Source organism: Schistocerca americana, chromosome X (assembly GCF_021461395.2).
Source record: "Schistocerca americana isolate TAMUIC-IGC-003095 chromosome X, iqSchAmer2.1, whole genome shotgun sequence".
In the NCBI taxonomy this organism is placed as follows: Eukaryota; Metazoa; Arthropoda; class Insecta; order Orthoptera; family Acrididae; genus Schistocerca; species Schistocerca americana.
In genome coordinates, this window is record NC_060130.1 from 201,359,586 (window position 1) to 201,384,466 (window position 24,881).

The window sequence follows — 24,881 nt, forward strand, 5'->3', positions numbered from 1 at the left end:
TCAAAGAGGCAGTCAATGGAGTGGCGTCACACAAGCTCGCCGAGGAAGAAAAAATTCAAAACTGTGCGATCGGCAGGGAAAGTTATGGCAACAGTTTTCTGGGATACAGAGGGTGTGATTCTGGTTGATTTTTTGGAGCAGGGATGCACAATAAATTCTGTTCAATACGTCACAACCCTCAACAAACTTAAAGCACGTCTTCAGTGAGTTCGCCCAACAAAATCAATGGCAGATGTTCTTCTTTTGCATGACAATGCAAGACCACACACCAGTCGTCACACCTCTGACGAGATTGTCAAAATTGGATGGGAAGTTTTGCCTCATCCCCCATACAGCCCTGACCTGGCACCATCAGACTTCCATCTGTTCGGGCCACTAAAAGAAGCTCATCGTGGGATTCATTTTGAAGATGAGGAGGCCGTCAAAACATCCGTGCGTCAATGGCTTAGGAAGCAGAGCTGTGATTTTTACCGTGCTGGGATACATGCCCTTGTTCAAAGATGGACCAAAACTGTAGAGATGGGCGGAGATTACATTGAAAAATGACAAAATGATCCTCAATGTTGTGGTTTTCAACCTATGTAATTGCATTTAAATTTCCTGACAATTAAACGTAGAAAAAAATAATAGGAGGCATTACTTTTTGACTGACCCTCGTAATAAAAAAATATTGAAAAATATGAATTTCACTCTAGCATAAAAAAACTTCAACAAATACTTCAAAGGGTTGCATTTAATACAGAAAGTAGCAGACAAGTGGATACACATGTATTCAAACGAACGCCGGGGCGTATTTCGTGTCGTGTAGGCTACGTGGTGCAGTTTATGACTGCACTAAAGAATTTACCGTTTGATAGTTCCGTCTACTACGTTTAAAGAATATCTTCGTATAGTCTTAAAATGATGATTTACCTTTTTCTCTAATTATCAGTAGCACCCTACTACAATCGTGTTTCTTGATTTTAAGTCATTTGCACATTGATTTATGTAAATATGCTTAAATATACATCTTTGACTTCATTTCATATCCCAGAACCCCTTCTCTGCGGGGTACGGGGAATATGAGTACGGGAAAGAAGTAAAATACAATGTAAACTAGTTAGTGTAGTAGCACACTGTCACCACTGATCAATGATAAATTATCCGGAAGATTTCGTTTGTAGCAGTCCTGCACCTGTGGTTCCTTCCTTACCTTAATTACAGGCCATTGATACTTAACTTTGGTCACAACTATTCCGTGACGTAGATACTCCCGAGAATCTATAGCGTAAGTGACAGCCGATTTGTCACTCTCGGTTCGTAGCGCATCTTCTGTTCCCCTCGCTTTCTTTTTATGATGGACTTCGCTAACTGGCCGATAAGCAACACCAGCGTCGTACATCAGACCGATTACGCGTGAACGAAGATAAGAAACTGTAATGACGCATAAATAACGCCAGAAGTAGGAGCGTAGCCGGTCGAATTTTCCCAGTTTTTCAGGAAGCGTATGTGAGAAAGTGGCACGCTCTGGTTATTCATAGGTCAGTGGTTGCAAAAGTTACACTGAAAGTAACTTCTCGTTCCGCCAATACAGTTAGAGGAAGAACAGTTTGAAGGCGAAGGTAATCTTTTTTTATTTATTTATATTTTTATTACTAACAACCAATAACAATTTAATTTACGGCGAATGATCGCAAACCATATCGTTAATTACTGGGAACAGCAGATCAAATTTGACTCGTAGCTTTTTTTGTGCTGTTATGAGACGTTAACAAGTTGGTAACATCAGGGCTGGTCGTCAAGATATTCTGTAACAAGTCCATTAATCTGCATATGAGCCGCGCGGGATTAGCCGAGCGGTCTTAGGCGCTGCACTCATGGACTATGCGACTGATCCCGGCGGTGGTTCGAGTCCTCCCTCGGGCACGGGTGTGTGTGTGTGTGTGTGTGTGTGTGTGTGTGTGTGTGTGTGTGTGTGTGTGTGTGTGTGTGTCCTTAGGATAATTTATGTTAAGTAGTGTGAAAGCTTAGGGACTGATGACCTTAGCAGTTAAGTCCCATAAGATTTCACATACATTTGGACATTTTTGAATCTGCATACGAGTGTTCGAGTGATTCATCACCGATGAATACGGACGCTTTGTTTCCTTAATTATCTTACAAAAACTCAAGGCTTAATGTTCTATTGGCTGTAAAGTCAATGAATTATTAAATTTATGCACAAATAAAAAAGTGCAGTTTCCTGTAGCCAACTAACCGTAGAAAATTAACATAACTCCTGAAAAATCCTTCGAGAGCGGTACTAGAGCATCGAAGTTGGCACGTTATGCATTGTACAAATACTTAAGATGAGCTGAAATATACATGTTTTCTAATGTGTTTAATTTATTTTGTCTAAGCGAGGCGGCGGTGTGGTACTTGGGAAAGCGGGGGTTCAGATTACTGTCCGGTTGTCATTATCGAGGCTTTCCATGATTTCCTTAAATTGTGAATCCCTGGACGGTTCCTGTGAAAGAGCGCAGTTGATTTCCTCCTCCAACCGTCCCCAATTAGAGATTTTGCTCCATCTCTAATGATCTAGTCGTTGACGGGATGTTAAAACCTAATCCACTTCCTTACATCCTTCCTTCGAATATTTTGACCGGTTTTAAGTCTGAAGTCGGATAACAAATGAAAAAAACCTTTTTTTCGTATGATATAATGGCAAATTAACAATTTTTTGACTTTTTTATTCGTTGGCTTGTTCACGCTTCTGGCAATCATTTCCTTGTCTGTACGGAATTCCCTTTTTGGCCATACCACACAAGCCGTTGGTGAATTTCATGATTCTATGTCAACAGGAAATACCATATAGGTTGTGATGAGTGAGTTTGCGAATACCAAATATGTGACATAAATTGCCGTATCTGTTGACTGCATTGGCGTAGAAGCTTAAGTTTTGTACACCGACAAGGAACCATAGATGTTAGTATGTGACATAAATTTCAACTTTGAACGTCCATCCAATCCTGAGAAAAATGTCTGTCTGTCCATCAGACTGTTAAAAACCATACAGACATATCTACCTATCTATCACATGAGACTTGTCCCGCAGTTACGCAGGATCAGCCATCGTTAATCGGATTTGGCATGTTAATGTTTAAGGGGTGGCGGGATGTCCTTACTGCCGCCACCCCGTACCCTCCGGGACAGAATTAGTGTACGACAACTGTCTGCGTCGAGTGTAATCCATCGAATAGTGCGAATGTGTTCAGATGTCTGCGAGCCGTGTAACTGAGGCGGAACATAGGGAACAGCCCGGTATTCACCTAGCGGGATGTGGAAAACCGCCTAAAAACCATATCCAGGCTGGCCGGCACATCTGCCCTCGTCGTTAATCCGCCGGGCGGATTCGATCCCGGGCCGGCGCGCCTACCCGAGTTCAGGAAGCAGCGCGTTAGCGCTCTTTTTTTTTTTATTTATTTTTATTTAGCTGGAAGGTGCAGGTAACTCTGCAAAAAAAAAAAACAGTTTTGATTTTCACTGTGGTTTCTATTTCACGACCGATCGGACCTCAGTTAACGAATAGCCTAGTATACGGTGAGACTATAACGACATTGGGGTATTTAATACTGGACAATGTGCGAGCACACACAGCTAAAGTGTCTCAGGCTATACAGATTTTTTTAATGATTACGTTTTTGCGCAACTTTTTCCGTCAAAACAAAAACATATAATATTTTATTTTTAAGGCGGACGAGAATTTGATTCGTCGCCACCGTGCAACGCCTGCCGCGCGAGGACCGACATACACGCTAGCACGTTCCTGTAACTGGAATGAGCACCTTTTTTTTTTTTGACGCGCAAGTGCTCTACCAACCCTTTTTTTTTTTTTTTTTTTTTTTTTTTTTACAAACACTAAATGAAATGCGTCCTCTGCCAAAAAGAAAGAAAACAAAAGAATTTAAAACAAATCACAAATTGAAAGGAACAGGGATGTTGTTTTTATTTATTTATTTTCAATAAAGATCACTCTGTTAAAAGGAACATATAGACCATTTCATCGTATAGTATGTGCATTACATAGTGAGTGGTGAGAGAAGCGTGAGGTTCATCATCAGCTGTCAAATGTGCACACCGGCTGCACCCGGCACATCCCAACTGCGTGGGGGGTCAAGGAAGACTGCCTGAAGATAGTTGGCAAGGGTTTTCCGATAGTGTGACCATCTATGAACCGCATTGTGGGCTTGCTGCAAGAAATACCAAAAGTCAAGTCGCGACGTGGCAGTATCCCCATAGAGGTACGCGATCGTCCAACCTTTGATCCAGATGATCGACTGTGATTTAGTCGCCGGAAAGTAGTCACTCTCCGGATGTAAGAAGGAAGCAGGTGTAATATGTTGCGGGGTCACACGGAGGTAGCAAGCCACCATCTGTCTTCCTAGGAGCCAGACGTCCTCCACCGCGATACAAGTTAAGCGGTGATGGTCGTCATCCACTTGGTGACATTTCGGGCATAGTGGAGTGTCCACTAGTCCAATTGCATGGAGCCGTTGGTGGGTGTTGAACTTGCCACAGGCGACAGAGAACCACAGTGCCCGAACGAAGGTAGGAAAGAATTTTTGGTGCACATGTCTCCAAATCTTCGGCCAATGCAACCTGGAGTGTTTCAGTTCAATTACATTACAACTTATCCGTCGTAGCAGCCAAACATAAAAATCCTTCGCGCATGGCGGTCTCGTGCGCGGAAGCTCGTCTCTGATATAACTAAGTTCCACGATAAATGTTGAGACATGCGCAAAATGTGGCGTAATGTTGCCCACCGCCACCGGAGGTGTGAGGGACGCTGGAACCACGCTCTCGGCTACCCTGGCGGGTTTAAGAACCATACAGACATACATTATGAGAATTCGAAATTGCGAATAAGGGCAACCATCAGCTGTAGAATGGAATGACGACAGTGAGAATTTGTGCAGCACAGCGACTGTAACACGGATTTCACGCTTATCGCAAGCGGTCGCCGTACCATTTGGCTATCGGTGGACGGCTCACTGCCAGATCCAAACTTCCATATGTCTGAGCCATGCGTCTACGACCTATACTCGTACACCCATGATGTATATTCCCGTGCAGGTCAGACGTTGTACTAGAAACTCTCTTGCCTGGTATCGGCAGATAAATACGATACTGCAGCGCCTGTGTTCTGATTACGATGGAAAGTTCCTGTGGACGTGTATGCATGTCCAAAGGAACTTCGCATCGTAACCAGAATGACACAGGCGCTGCAATATTGTGTAAATAGACAGACGGACAACGATGTGGTACCATACGGGTTTCGTTTTTACCGTTTCAGGTACTGAATGCTAAAAATGATCAAGCACCTATTAATGTACGCAGTTTACGTGTCTGGCAATCATCTCCATTTCTCTACGGAATGCACGCTTTGCCCATCCGCATTCGTTCGTTAAAATGTTTTAAGAGCGCATAAATGTTCATTTGATTTAAAATCGTTTTAATAGCAAACCTAGACATGTGGGAGGCCACGATTTCCTCTTGTAAATAAAACGAGAGAGACTCGTTGGGCGCTTCAATCGACACTCGTAGTTTTATCGAGATCGCGTTGTTTTTGTAGTACTAGTAAATCCCTATTGGAATCGAATGCTTCATATTTTAGTATCCATTTCCTGAATTAAAGAGGCAGTGTGTATCCGTGTTTCTGAAAATAGCGTGTGCTGAGAGAGAGAGAGAGAGAGAGAGAGAGAGAGAGAGAGAGCGAGAGCGAGAGCGCAGAGCATTCTCTTGCGAAAGAGCTTGCATTTACAAACAGCCCTGGTATTCCTGAGTGGCATTGCGGCATTTATTCCTTCGTCACTTTTTACCTCTTGCGCAAAACAAGACATACCTCAGAGCCACGGCTGTAGTGCGATCCTTTTCGATAAAACGGTCTTACACATGTTCTCATAACCAAGCTAAAATGTGTTAGGTGTCGTAGCTCGTAGCAAGTGTTCGCCATACCTCCACAGGCAGCAGTCGGAGTCGTCCTTCCAGTGGTAGGATCAAGCTGAGCGCTGGGTGATACGCGAACTGATTTTTCCGTCGCTGCTTGGTAGAATATCTTCAGATTTATGAACGAAATGCATAGAAATGTGAATGATCTATGGTTTTTTTACTTTACATTTACAAGTAAGTTCAGTGACATATTAAGAATCCTCCTAAATTAACATACAGCTAGAAAAAAGTTGACAAACAAGTACACTATGTGATCAAAAGTATCTGGAAACCACCAAAAAGATCCGTTTTTCGAATTGTGTGCATTGTGCTGCCACCTACTGCCAGGTCCTCCATATCAGTAGTCATTAGACGTGAGAGAGCAGAGTGGGGCGCTCCGCGGAACTTACGGACTTCGAACGTGGTCAGGTGATGGGGTGTCACTTGTCATACGTCTGCACGCGAGATTTCCATGCTCCTAAACATCCCTAGGCGCACTGTCTCCGTTCTGATAGTGAAGTGGAGACGTGAAGGGACACGTAAAGCACAAAAGCGTACAGACCGACCTCTTCTGTTGAATGACAAAGAGACCAACGACAGTTGAAGAGGGTCGTAATGTATAATACGCAGTCATCTACCCAGAGCATCACAAAGGAATTCCCAACTGCATCAGGATCCACTGCAAGTACTATGAAAGTTAGGCGGGAGGTAAAAAAACTTGGATTTCATGGTCGAGCGGCTGCTCATAAGGCACACATCACGCCGGTAAATGGCAGACGACGCCTCGCTTGGTGTAAGGAGCGTAAACATTGGACGATTGAACAGTGGAAAAAGTTGTGTGGAGTGACGAATCACGATACATAATGTGGTGATCCGATGGCAGCGTGTGGCTACGGCGAATGCCCGGTGAACGTCATCAGCCAGCGTGTGTAGTGCCAACAATTAAATTCGGAGGCGGGGTGTTATGGTGTGGTCGTGTTTTTTATGAAGGGGGTTTGCACCCCTTTTGTTTTGCGTGGCATTATCACAGCACAGGCCTACATTGATGTTTTGAGAACGTTCTTGCTTCCCACTGTCGAAGAGCAATTTGGGGATGGCGATTGCATTTTCCAACACGCTCGAGCACCTGTTCATAGTGTACGGCCTGTGGCAGAGTGGTTACACGACAATAACATCCCTGTAATGGACTGGTCTGCACAGAGTCCTGACCTGAGTCCTAGAGAATACCTTTGGGATGTTTTCGAACGCCGACTTCGTGCCAGTTTGTACAGAATTCATAAGTGTTAAGTAGAATTAATGTGAAATATTGTCGAAGTTTTACAGTCCCTCGACGTTTATCGCTGACTTAAAAGCGAGATGGTTTGAATAGTTTCCGAAACGAAACTCTGTCTCGAAATATGGCGGAAAACCCAAAGAGAAACGGGTCATATGTAAAATCCACGAACGGCAAGACACAATCAATACGTTTACTGTGCTATAGCGATAGTAATGTTATCGATGACAATCCAACTACAGCAGAGTTACTAAATAGAATTTTCCGAAATTCTTTCATCAAAGAGAACTAAGTAAATAATTCAAAATTCGAATCAAGAACTGTTGTGAACATGAGTAACGTAGCAGTAGATATCCTCGGTGTAGTAGACGGCTTGAATCATTTAATAAAGGTACGTCTTCTGGTGCAGACTGCATAGCAGTTAGGTTGCTTTCGGAGTATGTTGATATAATAGCTCCAGTCATAGAAAACCGCTCGTTCGATGAAAGATTCGTATCGAAGGACTGGAAAGTTGCACAGGTCACTCCAATACTCAAGAATGGAGATCCTCTGAATTACAGACCCGTCTCGCAGACAATGATGTACAGTAGGATTTTGGAACAAATACTGTGTTCGAACAGTATGAATTTCCCCGAAAAACGATCTGACACACAGCCAGGACAGAATCAGAAAATAAAGTTTCTGTGCAACACTGAAAATGAAATAATTGGGGCTATAGACAGGGGATCTCAAACTGATTCCATCAAGCTGCTTGTAATCAAATGCTTGCATACGGTGTATTTTCAGTTTTGCGGCTGGATTCGTGATTTCCTGTCTTAAAGATCATAGTTGTTCGTAATGTTTGACGGAAATACATCGAGTAAGACAGACGCGATGACTGGCGTTCGCCAAGGAAGTGTGATAGGCCCTTAGCTGTTGCTAATGTATATAAATCGGATGCTGCTGTCGTTTACCGTCTAGTACAGTCGTCAGAAGATGAAAAACCGATTGCAAAATGATTTAGACGAGGTATCTGTATAGTGTGAAAAGTGTCAGTTTGACTCTAAATAATGAAATGGGTGAGGTTCTACATCTACATTTATACTCCGCAAGCCACCCAACGGTGTGTGGCGGGGGGCACTTTACGTGCCACTGTCATTACCTCCCTTTCCTGTTCCAGTCGCGTATGGTTCGCGGGAAGAACGACTGTCTGAAAGCCTCCGTGCGCGCTCTAATCTCTCTAATTTTACATTCGTGATCTCCTCGGGAGGTATAAGTAGGGGGAAGCAATATATTCGATACCTCATCCAGAAACGCACCCTCTCGAAACTTGGCGAGCAAGCTACACCGCGATGCAGAGCGCCTCTCTTGCAGAGTCTGCCACTTGAGTTTATTAAACATCTACGTAACGCTATCACGGTTACCAAATAACCCAGTGACGAAACGCGCCGCTCTTCTTTGGATCTTCTCTATCTCCTCCGTCAAACCGATATGGTACGGATCCCACACTGATGAGCAATACTCAGGTATAGGTCGAACGAGTGTTTTGTAAGCCAGCTCCTTTGTTGATGGACTACATTTTCTAAGCACTCTCCCAATGAATCTCAACCTGGTACCCGCCTTACCAACAATTCATTTTATATGATCATTCCACTTCAAATCGTTCCGCACGCATACTCCCAGATATTTTACAGAAGTAACTGCTACCAGTGTTTGTTCCGCTATCATATAATCATACAATAAAGGATCCTTCTTTCTATGTATTCGCAATACATATTCACATAAGTGCTACAAGGCACCCTTCAAAACTCGGTTACACGATAAATCAAACAAATCTAAAAGCTCTCTGTTTTAACTAAGTACTTGGAAATTATAACTACGAATCATTTGAACTGGAACGATCACATAGATAATGTTGTAGGTAAAGTGAAACAAGACTGCGTTTTGTTGGCGGTACACTTTGAAGGTAGAAGAAATCCACTAAAGAGTCTCCCGGTACTATGCTTTTACGTCCTCTGCTAGAGCATTATTGTGCAGTATGGGATCCTTACAAAATGTCAGTTTTCGATGAATCCTCTGCCTGCAGCTTGTTTGACTTTCAGAGTAGTCCTGTTGATGTAGGTGGTTAGATGGAAGTTTGCGCTGAGATGTAAACATAATACGTATTTCTTTTCCAATAACCCTGTGGTCATCGTGTACCAGAAAGTGAATAAGACACCACATCGACTATCGGCGAGATCGGGTTTAACTCCCCGACCAGTCATACTGATTCAGGCTTTCCGCTATTTTCTTAGAATAATGCAGCCGAACGACCTTTTGTGTGGCCCACATCTGCATCTACACCTGAACTCCGCAAACACACCTTACCGTGTGTGGCGGAGGGTACTTTAGATACCACTACATCTTTCTCATTTTCGTGTTCCACAAATGGCTCATGGGACGAATGATTGTAGGTAAAAATCCGTATGATACGTAACTTCCCTGATTTCCGCCACTTCTGGAGAGGTATGTGGGTAGAAGTAGCGTATTGCCTGACTCTCCCTGGAACGTAACCTATCGAAATTTTACCACTAATCGTCTCCGTGATGCACAACGTCTTGGATGGTCATCGGGAATGAATTCTAAGTGAGGTACTTCATTGAAAACAGTCAGTGAGATCCCAGGCCGAAGATACACGACTGGCCATTAAAATTGCTACACCAAGAAGAAATGCAGATGATAAACGGATATTCATTGGACAAATATATTATACTGGAACTGACATGTGATTACATTTTCACGCAATTAGGGCGCATAGATCCTGAGAAATCAGTACCCAGAACAACCACCTCTGGCCGTAATAACGGCCTTGATACGCCTGGGCATTGAGTCAAACAGAGCTTGGACGGCGTGTACAGGTACAGCTGCCCATGCAGCTTCAACACGATACCACAGTTCATCAAGAGTAGTGACTGGCGTATTGTGACGAGCCAGTTGCTCGGCCACCATTGATCAGCCGTTTGCAATTGGTGAGAGATCTGGAGAATGTGCTGGCCAGGGCAGCAGTCGAACATTTTCTGTACCCAGAAAGGCCCGTACAGGACCTGCAACATGTGACTGTGCATTATCCTGCTGAAATGCAGGATTTCGCAGGGATCGAATGAAGGGTAGAGCCACGGGTCGTAACACATGCTGAAATATAACGTCCCCTGTTCAAAGTGCCGTCAATGCGAACAAGAGGTGACCGAGACGTGTAACCAATGGCACCCCATACCATCACGCCGGGTGATACGCCAGTATGGCGATGACGAATACACGCTTCCAGTGTGCGTTCACCGCGATGTCGCCAAAAACGGATGCGACCACCATGATGCTGTAAACAGAACCTGGATTCATCCGAAAAACTGACGTTTTGCCATTCGTGCAGCCATGTTCGTCGTTGAGTACACCATCGCAGGCGCTCCTGTCTGTGATGCAGCGTCAACGGTTACCACAGCCATGATCTCCGTGCTGATTGTCCATGCTGCTGCAAACGTCGTCGAACTGTTCGTGCAGATGGCTTCTGTCTTGCAAACGTCCCCATCTGTTGACTCAGGGATCGAGACGTGGCTGCACGATCCGTTACAGCCATGCGGATAAGATGCCTGTCATCTCGACTGCTAGTAATACGGGGCGGTTGGGATCCAGCACGGCGTTCCGTATTACCCTCCTGAGCCCACCGATTCCATATTCTGCTAACAGTCAGTGGATCTCGACCAACGCGAACAGCAATGTCGCGACACGATAAACCGCAATCGCGATAGGCTACAATCGGACCTTTATCGGTGCCGGAAACGTGTTGGTACGCATTTCTCCTCCTTACACGAGGCATCACAACAACGTTTCATCAGGCAACGCCGGTCAACTGCTGTTGGTGTCTGAGAAATCGGTTGGAAACTTTGCTCATGTCAGCACGTTGTCGGTGTCGCCACCGGGGCCAACCTTGTGTGAATGCTCTGAAAAGCTAATCATTTGCATATCACAGCATCTTCTTCCTGTCGGTTAAATTTCGTGTCTGTAGCTCGCCATCTTCGTGATGTAGCAATTTTAATGGCCAGTTGTGCATGTCTGGAGACGCCCCGTACAGTGGTGGAATACCAACCTCACTATCGCCCGCCATTCGGGCCGATCACCAGGAATGATGGTCTGGGATGATGTTTCTTCTCATAGCGGGACCCCTATGGTTGTCACTCGCGTCACCTTTACAGCACAATGGTACCTTGACGATACTGTATGCCCCGTTTTATTGCCCTCCACGACCAGCAATCCTAGGGTTCCATTTCAGCAAGATAATGCACCCCCGCACACTTCGAGAGCTTCTACTGCTTGTCTTCGTGCTTGCCAGACCCCACGTTGGTCAGCAAAGTCGGCGGATCTCTCCCGAAATGAGAACATCTGGAGCAATGGGTCACGGCCTCCCAACCAGCTCGGGATTTCGACGATCTGTTGGACAGAATTTGGCTCGATATATCCCTCAGGACGGCATCCAACAACCCTATCAATAAATGACAAGCCGAATAGCTGCTTGCATAAGGGCCAGAGATGGACCAACGCGCTATTGCCTGGGTCAGTTTGAGAATCTCGTTCTCTTCAATAAATCATCCAATTTTTTCTGAAGTTTCAAGCTTCCTTCGTAATGCGAAGTTTCTTGTTTTAGACTGCATGTAGGTATACCAAAAATACTTACGCTCGTTCGTCCTAGGAAGAGAAACACTGGACACAGACATAAGGTAACACAATGTACAAATGTGCTACACGCAGAGCGAAGAATGTGCCGATCAACCGAAACCAACCGCGCTCGCACGTCGCTCGTGTCTGTTTTGAGGCACAAGTGAGAACGAGAGTTAAAATAGTCTGCGCTACGCATTAGCTAGAGAAGCGTGTTCCGCGCGCTTTCGCAAGTGACAACATTAGTTTTATCAGTGAATATCAGATTGGAATGACCTAAGTTTTCCGTTCTTGATGAGTAGATACAATTTGATCTCCTAAAAATTGTCTTTAATTGATTATTAACACTTTGCCGTCCGCACGTCTCGTACAAATTTATTCGCTTGGCGCCGGCAGCGCTAATTCGGGGATTACTTGGCTTGTTGCCGGCCGTTCTTGACATTATCGGGAGATTATAAATTTTCAAGTTTTACTAATCTCACCGTTAGTTCTCAAAAGTTCACAACCCTGCTCCCCTACTTTCATAAAATTTCGAATATATACATACGTAAATAAATACAAAATTTGTTCAATATATTTGCTTATTTGCATTGTTTTTGGTACTTAGTATTTCTCTTTCATATGACATCCAGCAAAACAGTCTCAAAGATGTAACACAACTCCACAAGACTTGAACATTAAGTTTGTTGTTCTTTTTTTGTTTTGATTTTGGAACGTACATGCCAGTTTCTTCGTTTTCGTTTATTCGTGTCGGAGATACGTATGCCTGTTACTTGGTGTTGTTTTATGTGACCGGATAGTCTGCCGACCGGATCATGACGATACGCGCCTGTCAACCTCCAAATTTTGCTCTGCTCATTCATCGTAAATAATCGTATTGTCTCTTTCGTCTGCCATGATAAAAGAGCACAAGTAATAATTAAAAAAAAGTCCGCAGCTCGTTGTCGTGCGGTAGCGTTCTCGCTTCCCACGCCCGGGTTCCCGGGTTCGATTCCCGGCGGGGTCAGGGATTTTCTCTGCCTCGTGACGACTGGGTGTTGTGTGATGTCCTTAGGATAGTTAGATTTAAGTAGTTCTAAGTTCTAGGGGACTGATGACCTCAGAAGTTAAGTCCCATAGTTCTCAGAGTCATTTGAACTTCTTTTAAACGCCTTGTAGTTGCTAAAAAACCAACCAGTCTCAATTTTACCTCTGGAATAGAACACTTATAGTTCATTGTTACGTTGAGTCGCTTATTTTATTCTTAAAACTGAATAATACATGCCGTTAAACACGTGTGAACTATGAAACGCATTAATTTTAATCGCCCGATCTACTTTGGATATTACCATAAAAGCTTTGCAAAACGAATATTTTTGATTCTACATTCAATAAAAAAATTTATGGTACAAATTGCATATTTTTCCTATAAAACTACAATGTAATTCAGTTTAAGGCAGTGGAAACAGTTTTTATCTTATCCATTCTCGTGCTCTTCAGACATACGTTTCGAAGTAGTCAAATTGGTGAGACAACTGACGTTTTAAATTATTTCCTACAAGATAGCGTAATACACTGCTGCAATCTGTATATTACCGCGGAGACATTAGGAAACCCTGTTCTACATGCAGAATTTTTGTAATTTTGCACCAGAGGGGCCTTTATGTAATTGGATTGGCCTGTCGAGTCATTTAGTCTGTCGACAGTTCCTTTTTTTTATGCGGATCTGAAGTCTGTAAACGCGTTTTTTGGAATGCAACTGACGTGAACGGCAGTCTTGTCGGTGTTTTCACTATGATCGCAGACCACGCATGGGAAGTAATCCTGCAAAGTTTTAACGTTTCGATTTTATACAAATATCTGTTTGTGTGATGCCGCTCGTGAGTTACCACTAGCAATAGTGGTGTTCGTGACACTAACATCTGATAGAAATTGTTTCGATTTTTGTGATTATTAATAAACACTCGGAATAATAATTATCTCAGTGTTCAGGATAAACAGCACAGCAGAAACGACTGGGAGTGGATTAAAAACTCGGAAAATGTTCAAACTGCTACAAACAAGCAGAGTGCTACCAACTCAAATGTAAATGATGTAATGTAATCTGTATGAGACAGACGATCAGTAAACTAGAAACGCGCTACAAGGGATACAGCAGAGCGTGAAAATATGATACAAATCAGCCAATGTTTGCACAGCACCTTCGGTACCATAAAACTGCATCCAAACAGATTAAAAAACGGACATCCAAATACATGAAATAAATAACAGAGGGTGTTTACACTGCGCAGAAACTTTTAACAGACACAGAGCGGAGAATAAATACGTCCAAAATGGCCGTACAAACATCAGAGATATTGAACTATCCAGAGCGACAGAATACGAAACAGATGACTGGTAATCAATAGCAGGATCAGAATAACGTTGACAAACTGCTGCTATCTGAATGATATGTTAAACGGAGAAATAACTAACACTGTTTCGGATTACACAGTATTTAATAAGCGAGAATCGTAATGTGGAGGAATACGGTTTAAATTCCTAATGTTCCATACCGATTTAGTTTGCGGTTTGTTTCCCACTCAATAATTTCGTCCAAGAATGTCGTGTACAAAAGTGCCAGTGCGCGAGATGATACAGCAATTAAAACACTGGACATGCATTCCATGGTTTGAATTCCGCAATCTCTCTGGGCGTCTAGGTGAAAGTTTTCTTCAGTTTACATAAATCACTGCAGCGAGTGCAAGAAATGCTGACAGTGGTGATTCTCGGCAGCTTCCTTTGTCCAGTTCGATTTTGTGTTCAGTTTTTAGTGGCATAGTCTTCGACGGGACGCGAAATTCTGATCTTCCTTCGTTCCTTCGTTCCTTCTTCCTTTAGTTAAACTTTGATCTCGTGAACCAAACGTGATAGCGTAGTTTCACGCGATCCAGCCCCCCGGCATTACACCACAATACGCTACGTAACAGTGACTAACAATTAGAAACGATTGCTGCATACTATTTTGGGAAGAGGTGGAGACCCAGGATTCAATTCTGTGGCGGAGATAGTTCGACATTTTCTCCCTTCCCGCAAATACAACCGTCAACCCCATTTTAACGTGCCACAGATGCTGAGGATTTTAATTACAACAAAATGTATAAAAAATTTAGTATTAGAATAATTTTTTTTCATTAGTGCTCAGGACATGGCGTTAGTATAACTTCAACGAAATTGCAATTAAAGAAAAAATTTAATTTTAAATTTAAGTTCATGTGGTGCACAGTCTGTTCAAGAACTGTAATAGCAACGAATTCTTATAACTTTGACGACGTCATAATTTACACGATATAAAATCTAAGTGTGCACTCACTAATATCAGTATGGCACTTCGTACTCAAACTTGTGTCAAAATTTTAATACTATGGATGTGCAAGAATGTAAATTTGGAAAACGAGGTTCCTTTCCAAAAAAGTAAATTGTTATCGAAGAAGCTTTCCCTTTCTATCTTCTTTACCTAATTTACTGTGGATTCTCGAATCGTGACGAATTAGTTTCGTCGACTGAAGACATAAAATTCATAAATGAGTCTGCCATCATTTTAGGGAACTTTATTGGTAAAGGTCAGCTTTGATTACTTTTCTTTCAGTTAGCGGTTTCGGCTACTGCCATCTTCAGATCTGTTACATATAGAAAAACAATGGTGTAATCAAGTAATTTCAGTTGACTGAAGCAAAATCTATGATAGAGGCCTAGTGATGCATAAGAAAAGTAATTATAATGTAAATATTTTTTTTTAATTTTTCTTTTATATCACTAGGCCAGTTATAGATATTGCTTCAGCTAGTCCAACTTGGATGGTTACACCACTGTTTTTTATATTTGTAATAGATCTGAAGATGGCAGTTGCCAAAAACAATCATTGTATGAACGTGTAAAGAAAAGTGCGGTAAATACGGACCTTTACAAATACAGTGAATTCGTTTTGTTACCTTGTATGAAGAATCTATGAAAGAGTTCCTTTCCCTGACGGGAATTTTTTCTGCTGCCCCTCGGTCAGGCCAGGAGGACATCGTCGTAGGCAAGCCTTCGTCAGAGCAACTGAAAAGCATGCAATTTTGTCATATGATGACATGATGGAGACCGTGGCTGTTGTTTGAAGACAAATGTTGATGGTGTTAGGACAGCAACCAGCCACAAATTTACTTTCAGTTCCTTTATCAAAGGGTACCGTTACCAGTTTCGAATCGTGGTGATTCATCCTCAGACGGTTTACACGCTTTCTTTATGACATGTGGTGTGTTTTTTACAGATTAATTGTCCTAAAATATAAATAATACATAATTATAAACACGCCACACACCGATGGTTGCGTTACAGATTTTCGTTGCATGTGACTTACGTGAAACGTCGGTTTGGAGTGCTTGTTTTCATAGCATTCGTCCAACAGATGTAAATGCTTTCCCACTGCATTCTTATTGTTGCACACGTAAATTGTTCTCACTGAACACTTTAGATTTGTCACTGAGAAGATTTCTACCACGCATCACACGTTTTGATACATACAAAGAGAGTATCACAGATGCTATGATATATCGTAACATTTGACGATGATGTCCTATGTTTGGAAAGGATCATATATTCAATTACGCAACTGTAATTCCTTTTACACTCCATTTTGGAGTTGATACAGTTAAATTAATTATAAAGTTTTATATTATATATATAGAACTGTATAGGTAAAATAGTGTATTATTTAATTACATTTAGCATCATGAGAATTAGAGTAACATATAAATTTGCTACTAGATCTGCAGATAGGTGTACTAATATTATTTGCTTTGGAGGCTGTAAAGAAATTTTTCAGGAAAGGGGTGTTAGCTAACTCTGTTTGTTCGTTAAAGATATAGTCTGGGGTGCTGTTTTTGTGTGTGTGTATTTCTAATTCTTCTAATATATTCATAGTGGCTCCTTTTTCTGCTAGATGCAAAATTTTTAAGTTGTCCTCGATGTTTCCCACTGAATGGTTTTCTTCAGCAATGTGGGCAGCAAATGCCGATTTGTTCAAGTTACCAAGTCTTAAAGCATGAATATGTTCCTTGTATCTAATTTCGAAACTTCTGCCTGTCTGTCCGATGTAGAATTTTGGGCATGTATCACATTTGAGTTTGTATATTCCTGATTTACGGTAGGGACTCTTGGAGGTATTTACATCATGTAAGTATCTTGCACTAAACATAGATTACAGTTTTGTAATATAACTTGCCGTTTTCGAGACTCTGTCTTCGTGCTACCGTATTCTACGAAAGTTATGTGAGAAATTGATGTGTTTATAACCACTTACAGTAACGCGATCTTTGAGAGGAGGGGGAGTCTCTTGACCTCACGATGCCCCCGCCTCCCGTCCACGGACCCACGTCTGAGTGCTGACCTCATATACGGAAGAGGCAGCGGCCGTAGCATTGGTAGGCGTAGAGTATTTAATGTGATGTATTACCCAGAGTGCTAAGTCAAGGCGTTTTACTCGGACGTGGCGCGAGAAGAGTCCGAGAGGGCCTTGGACGGCAGCGTGTCACCTGGCAGACGACGCGCGCTCGCCTCAGAACTGGCGAAATGAGTCGCGGAAATGAGTTACGTAAAAGCCAGGCTGGTGAGGCTTCCGGCTGGGAGCGGCTTCGCGGCTCTTCGCACATCCGCTCAGCGCGAGAAAACTAATTAAGCCAGCCTGCGCGCGCCTGGCTTCCTGCAAATTGCTCCACACTGCGCCCTGATGCACTCCCCACTAATGTCGTGTATTAACGGGCAACCCATCACACACCAAAGGCAGAGCGCGCCCATTCACTGCCTAATGGCTGTTTGGACACAGCCGCGCGTAACCAAATTTTTTTTACAGCCGTGCTAATGTACGAGAACCTTCGTTCCTTTTCGCGTTAAATTATTTCCGAAAGAGAGGCGACTTCGCCTGTCTATGCATTGCGTCAGAATTGTGCAGAGCAGACGTTTCATTTCGGCGCAACTTTAGCGTCATTCTACCTTAAAACACGTGGTAAATTCCTTCACAGAATTAGTAAATTTGTATCAAATATGCTGTGAAGTCTTGTCCAGAATTTTCTCGGTGAACTTGTTAGTTCAAATTTGCACAATTTTCTGAAATTTAGACAATAACCTACATTTTTTTCCTTCAAAGGCGAGAAGCGTAATATGTCACGTAATGACATGATCATTAAAAAGAAGCACCAGAATAGCTGGTTATAATATCTTAATCTTTATTCACGACAGACTCTGTCGGCATTTATCAACATTGTTAAGTACCCGTGAATAAAACTGTAGTAAATCCGTGTATAAACGTGAATGTCATTTATAATAAAGTGACTGTATTGTAATCACCTCTAGAATAATGTGAAGTCTATATTGCGCCGATGGTGAACTGTCTTATAACTTTAAATGTTTTGATTAAATGGCAAATGACATTAATATATTGAAAATAATACGTCAGTTATGGTCTGACAGTATTTTGGCAGCTCTACTCTTACGACACACGTTCACAATGATTATGAATCTCATGTAGCCAGTGTAATAACTTCTAAATTGGCCTAGCAGTAAAAAGTTTTAACACATTAGAAAAAGCGAGAATAATCAGTCGAACTTCTTTCTACATGCGAAAAATCAAAACCACATCGCTGATACAGTCCAAAATACACTCCAAATCCTGCGCAGAATACCAAAAGGTCATGCAGTGAACATTCTTGAAGAATGGGAAGTCTGTCTACTCACGAGAAAATGCCCACGAGAAATATTAAATGAACATGCAGAATTTAGGCACAAATACTATCTCAAATACTTCCTTGAACTCTTAGAACACGTAAAAGTATAAATCGGAAATAACATACGCAACAATCAGAGATAATCGAGACTATTTCAAAATGGTTCAAATGTCTCTGAGCACTATGGGACTTAACATATGAGGTCATCAGTCCCCTAGAACTTAGAACTACTTAACTAACCTAAGGACATCACACACATACATGCCCGAGACAGGATTCGAACCTGCGACCGTGGCGGCCGCGCGGTTCCAGACTGTAGCGCCTAGAACCGCTCGGCCACTGCGGCCGGCTCGAGACTATTTCAGATAATAAAATAATACCACCCTTCATCTGTATAATCCTTGTAAATACTAAATGCCGTAACAGTAAAACTGTCAGACTACTGTCAAACCATAATTAACGTATTTTTTCAATATATTTATATCGTTAGAACGTGGAACTACTACCTTTCGCGAGAAAATGCTCTACCGACCAGGCCTGGACAGCTCACAGTGGAGCATTTGTCCATGAATAGCAAGGTTCTGGATTCGAGTCCTGCTCCGGCACAGAGTTTGTGTGCCAGGAAGCTCCACTCTCCGCTGTCCTCGTCAGAGAAGCAATTGCCACAGAGATAACTGAATCCCACAGATATCAGAACGGCACTGGTGATCTCTGGTGATGCAGAAGACTCCCTCCCCCTCCCTCCCTCGCTCACAGGAAGGGAGCCTCCACGGCCACGTCGTTGGCTGATCTGCAGTAATTTGAAGCGTACCTCAAAACCAGTTTCTGCTAAAACAAGATTTTTACACGGGCGGTATTAGAAAACAGCTGGTTTTTTCCCGAGACTTCTGAGCTTGTTACGCTACTGCGGTTAATATTTTTGGCTGCAGAACTCCAGATGTTAAAAATATTCATTGTAAATTTATCAATTATTGGGTATTTGTTAGGACAGTTTCCTAGTACTACAGCGAACACTACGTACGACGTATAACTCTGATTTCTTCTACAGGTGTTTCCCATTACATTATTTTCCATAACATAATGTGTAATTTGCAATTACAGTGATCGTTGGCATGTAAATAAACAGTACCCATTACAGATATATCGGCTTGTTCTTGGTTGTATGAAGTCAACATAGTGGCCGTAATTCTCCGTTGATGCTCCAAGAACCTTTTCGTTCTCTCCCTTATTCCTTAGTTTTCTATTCTTCCTTGTGTTACTGCCTTTCTAAAACGTAGTGGTTCTTAAAAACATGAGCTTCACATAACCGCATATGCTGCCGTTAGCGAGGTTATTGCTTCACTTCTTAATTAAAGTGCTTCATATTTTATGAGACTTAATCTTGACTGTGTGTGTTTTGCAGAGGGGCCTTCTCCGAGGTTCGCCTGGCGGAGAGTAAGGAGAAACCGGGCCAGATGTTCGCCGTCAAGATAATAGACAAGAAGGCGCTCAAGGGCAAAGAAGACTCCTTAGAGAACGAAATAAAAGTTCTGCGAAGGTCAGTCTACCAGCATCGCATATTTCATTCTCCCATAACTGCAGAGTGTGTGTTTCATTTCTTACAGTGTACACTTTTTTTTTGTATTCCCTTACTTTTCACGGTAGATTCTCTTATGTTCCTTAGATTAAATTGTGAGCCACAGAGCGAACGCGTGTACATCGATGTATCACCGGACGTTCAGGATCTGTTGTACGAAAGGTGATGTTAATACATTACGATTACGAGAATATCACCTTCATCGGCAAAATCAGGATTCGTGGAATAAATGCAGGATACTACTCTAAAATTGTCTTATCACTACAGATCTTGCAGATATGACGCCGTGGAAGTGAAGCCACTAGCAAGATAGCCCGTAGTAGGGAGACTAAACTGGAAACAAATGTAGCGGAAGAATTCAAGTACACTACAGGCCATTAAAATTGCTACACCACGAAGATGACGTGCTACAGACATGAAATTAAACCGACAGAAAGAAAATGCTGTGATACGCAAATGATTAGCTTTTCAGAGCATTCACACAAGGTTGGCGCCGGTGGCGACACCTACAACGTGCTGACATGAGCAAAGTTTCCAACCGATTTCTCATACAAAAACAGCAGTTGACCGGCGTTGCCTGGTGAAACGTTGTTGTGATGCCTCGTGTGAAGAGGAGAAATGCGTACCATCACGATTCCGACTTTGATAAAGGTCGGATTGTAGCCTATCCCGATTGCGGTTTATCGTATCGCGACATTGCTATTCGCGTTGGTCCAGATCCAATGACTGTTAGCAGAATAGGGAATCGTGCTGGATGCCAACGGCCTCGTATCACTAGCAGTCGAGATGACAGGCATCTTATCCGCATGGTTGTAACGGATCGTGCAGCCACGTCTCGATCCCAGAGTCAACAGATGGGGACGTTTGCAAGACAACCACCATCTGCACGAACAGTTCGATGACATTTGCAGCAGCATTGACTATCAGCTCGGAGACCATGGCTGCGGTTACCCTTGACGCCGCATCACAGGCAGGAGCGCCTGCGATGGTGTACTGAACGACGAACCTGGGTGCACGAATGGCAAAACGTAATTTTTTCGGACGAATCCAGGTTCTTTTTACAGAATCATGATGGTCGCATCCGTGTCTAGCGACATCGCGCTAAACGCACGTTGGAAGCGTGTATTCGTCATCTCCATACTGGCGTATCATACGGCGTGATGGTATGGAGTGCCATTGGTTACACGTCTCGGTCACCTCTTGTTCGCATTAACGGCACTTTGAACAGTGGACGTTACATTTCAGATGTGTTACGACCCGTGGCTCTACCCTTCATTCGATCCCTGCGAAACCCTACATTTCAGCAGGATAATGCACAGTCGCATGTTGCAGGTCCTGTACGGGCCTTTCTGGATACAGAAAATGTTCGACTGCTGCCCTGGCCAGCACATTCTCCAGATCACTCGCCAACTGAAAACGTCTGGTCAATGGTGGCCGAGCAACTGGCTCGTCACAATACGCCAGTCACTACTCTTGATGAAATGTGGTATCGTGTTGAAGCTGCATGGGCAGCTGTACCTGTACACGCCATCCAAGCTCTGTTTGACTCAATGCCCAGGCGTATAAGGCCGTTATTACGGCCAGAGGTGGTTGTTCTGGGTACTGATTTCTCGGGATCTATGCACCCAAATTGCGTGAAAATGTAATGACATGTCAGTTCTAGTATAATATATTTGTCCAATGAATACCCGTTTATCATCTGCATTTCTTCTTGGTGTAGCAATTTTAATGGCCAGTAGTGTATATATAAAACAAAAAGCGTCAGTTTCAGGGCTCTTTATCATCTTCGAAAGTGGAATGAAGCATGCGTTACGGAAAGTGATACACAGAGAAGCATCATAATACTGAAGCTCACTTTTGTGTGCTCTGTGAGAAGCACAGATATATCACGATGCCGTGTTCATCGACAGGGGAAGCTGCATAATAGAAACATACTTGATAAAATTTAGTTCTTAGAAAGTCGATTGTTGATGCTCATTTCGTGATATAGTGTGAACTCTTCCTCGTGGATAAGTGACTTTCAGAATGTCAGTCGGCTATTTTACCAGTTTGTTCATAAATTTGTCCTCAGCTCGTGGTCGTGCGGTAGCGTTCTCGCTTCCCACGCCCGGGTTCCCGGATTCGATTCCCGGCGGGGTCGGGGATTTTCTCTGCCTCGTGATGACTGGGTGTTGTGTGATGTCCTTAGGTTAGTTAGGTTTAAGTAGTTCTAAGTTCTAGGGGACTAATGACCATAGATGTTAAGTCCCATAGTGCTCAGAGCCATTTGAACCATTTGTTCATAAATTTGAGCGGAGATCACAGACTAGTACATAAACAACGATTCTTGTTCGTTTATGAGCACTAATCCAGTACAAGGCAACACGTTGGCACCGTTAGAGTGAACACAGGCCATAGTGCTTTTTAATATGTGTTGTATGAATGCAATGATCAAATAAATTGGACTTGTATGGCCTCACGGAACACACGAAAATAAATAAAGGAGAGCATCGCATTACCAATCTGTTAAGATGGTCCAGTGTCGCAATAACTTCTGCAGCGTACATTATCCTATATAATACTTGGTTCAATAGTTCGCAGATAAAATGCTTCAAATGGCTCTGAGCACTATGGGACTTAACATCTGTGGTCATCAGTCCCCTAGAACTTAGAACTAATTAAACCTAACTAACCTAAGGACATCACACACATCCATGCCCGAGGCAGGATTCGAACCTGCGACCGTAGCAGTCACGCGGTTCCGGACTGCGCGCCTAGAACCGCTAGACCACCGCGGCCGGCGATGGTGTTTACTGCAATGAAAAATTCCTGGCTAAGAGGTCGTGGCCGATACAGGAAGCTATTCTGTAACGCTTCCATATAGCTGGTGCTTCTCCGACGTCTCCCGGAAATGACACCTGAGGGAATAGTTCTGTACATCGATCACGCATCTCAGTTCCGAAGTTTTAATTGAGAACTTCCACCAACTTCGTTTTGGACGGCTCGTTACCAATGGAATTATGTATTCCACTTCATCCAATGGTCCGGAATGCACGCGTCTACACACACACACACACACACACACACACACACACACACACACACACACACACGATGATACTTGTGTTTTATGTGCACTGTCGAACAGTGTAAAAATTAATTAGTGTCAACGTCATCTCTGTGGTAAACCGAGAAATATGTTACCTCGCCATTATATTATTCATAAAAATCTGTCTTCCATGTCATCTTCTGATTGGTGTACACGGCGGTTTAACTCTAAGGAAATTATGTCGTACACGCTACCTCATTTGTTTCGAAGAGGGCCAAATTATCAGATGCATAAAACATATGTACCACATTCTACATACATAAGATGACTCTTTTTGTACTTTCAAAAGATTACGAAAAAATATAGCAGAGGGAGGGGGGAGTTCGTCGCATACTGAGCACAAAGAGGCTGTGGCTATTTTTTGCACAGGATATCACATTCCGAATTAGAGATCGTATTTAGAATTTTATTTTAAATCATTTTTCTATAATGCGTCTGGAGGTCGCATATCGAAGAGATCTTCTGTTGCTCTCAAATTCTTTCCAAGCCACATTAATTACGAAAATTACATCGTTGCTTTTCTGTTGTCCAGGAACGCCGCACTACTTGCAAAAATTCCATCGCCACGAGGTGGAAGTAAGCAAACGCAAATAATTCGCAGTCGCCGATAATCTAGTTAGACAGACACTCTTATATTCACACCTACGTAAGCGGCACAGTTATTGTTGAATGTTCAGAAGATTAAAATATGCAGGAAGGAAATGTTTGAGTGTTGCTATGTTTGGTTGCTGAATGATTAAGTTTAGGAAGAGCGCGAGAGTATATTCGCAACTGGGTCAGATAAGCTGTTTTTCAATGCCAGGAGTGTACTGTCAACAAGATTACCTTTCTTGTCCTCCTCCATTGCCTTATGGGAATTATTGCCGTCAAATCGCTAGTACACTATAATATAAATTTCACTCAGCTGCAGCATACATTGTGTGTCCGCAGTGACGGGATAAACTTTGTAGGATGGTCGAGGAACACAAAAATAACGAAAACATTCGAAATAGCTCAAATTCAAACGATACAAGCCATGAAGTAGTGTCTAGTGTCGAGACGAAGGACACATTTGGGAATCGTGTATTGTATTAGCCGTTTATGCCCTATTCCCGAACAGCATACGTCCTTGGGTTTGAAAACGACAAAATAGTTCCGTGTCGATGTGGGAGGGTACATCGAAAGCGTTACGTGTCTTTAATTTAGCTTGGTCATTGTCAGGTGCATTCAATTGATGATTTTAGATTGTCTTGATATTTATAAGGAAACCTCGGTTTGCACTGTTGTTGTACTGATTCGTTACATTATTAATGCCGTAACCTCTAACTAATGAATGAGGTGGCGCGGTGGTTAGCACAATATTCTCATTCGGGAGGACTGCGTTAGATTTCCTGTCATTTTCCTAAATCGCTTCAGGCAAATTCAGGGATGGTTCCTATGGAAGGTTACGGCCGATATATTTCCCCATCCTTGAAACAAATGGTTCAAATGTCTCTGAGCACTATGCGACTTAAATTCTGAGGTCATCAGTCGCTTAGAACTTAGAACTACTTAAACCTGGTTCAAATGGTTCAAATGGCTCTGAGCAATATGGGACTTAACATCTGAGGTCATCAGTCCCTAGGAAGTAGA

At 42.8% G+C, this 24,881-nt stretch overlaps 1 protein-coding gene across 1 annotated transcript in view; it reads left to right on the top strand.

Moving 5' to 3' along the window:
• Positions 1–20,495, top strand: part of LOC124555918 (calcium/calmodulin-dependent protein kinase type 1-like) — a 379,803-nt gene extending 359,308 nt beyond the window's left edge. The window contains exons 2-3 of the mRNA XM_047129973.1: positions 20,009–20,143; positions 20,450–20,495. Of these exons, the coding sequence (XP_046985929.1) occupies positions 20,009–20,143; positions 20,450–20,495 (181 nt within the window). The remainder of the gene's footprint in view (positions 1–20,008; positions 20,144–20,449) is intronic.
• The last annotated feature ends 4,386 nt before the right edge of the window (positions 20,496–24,881 follow it).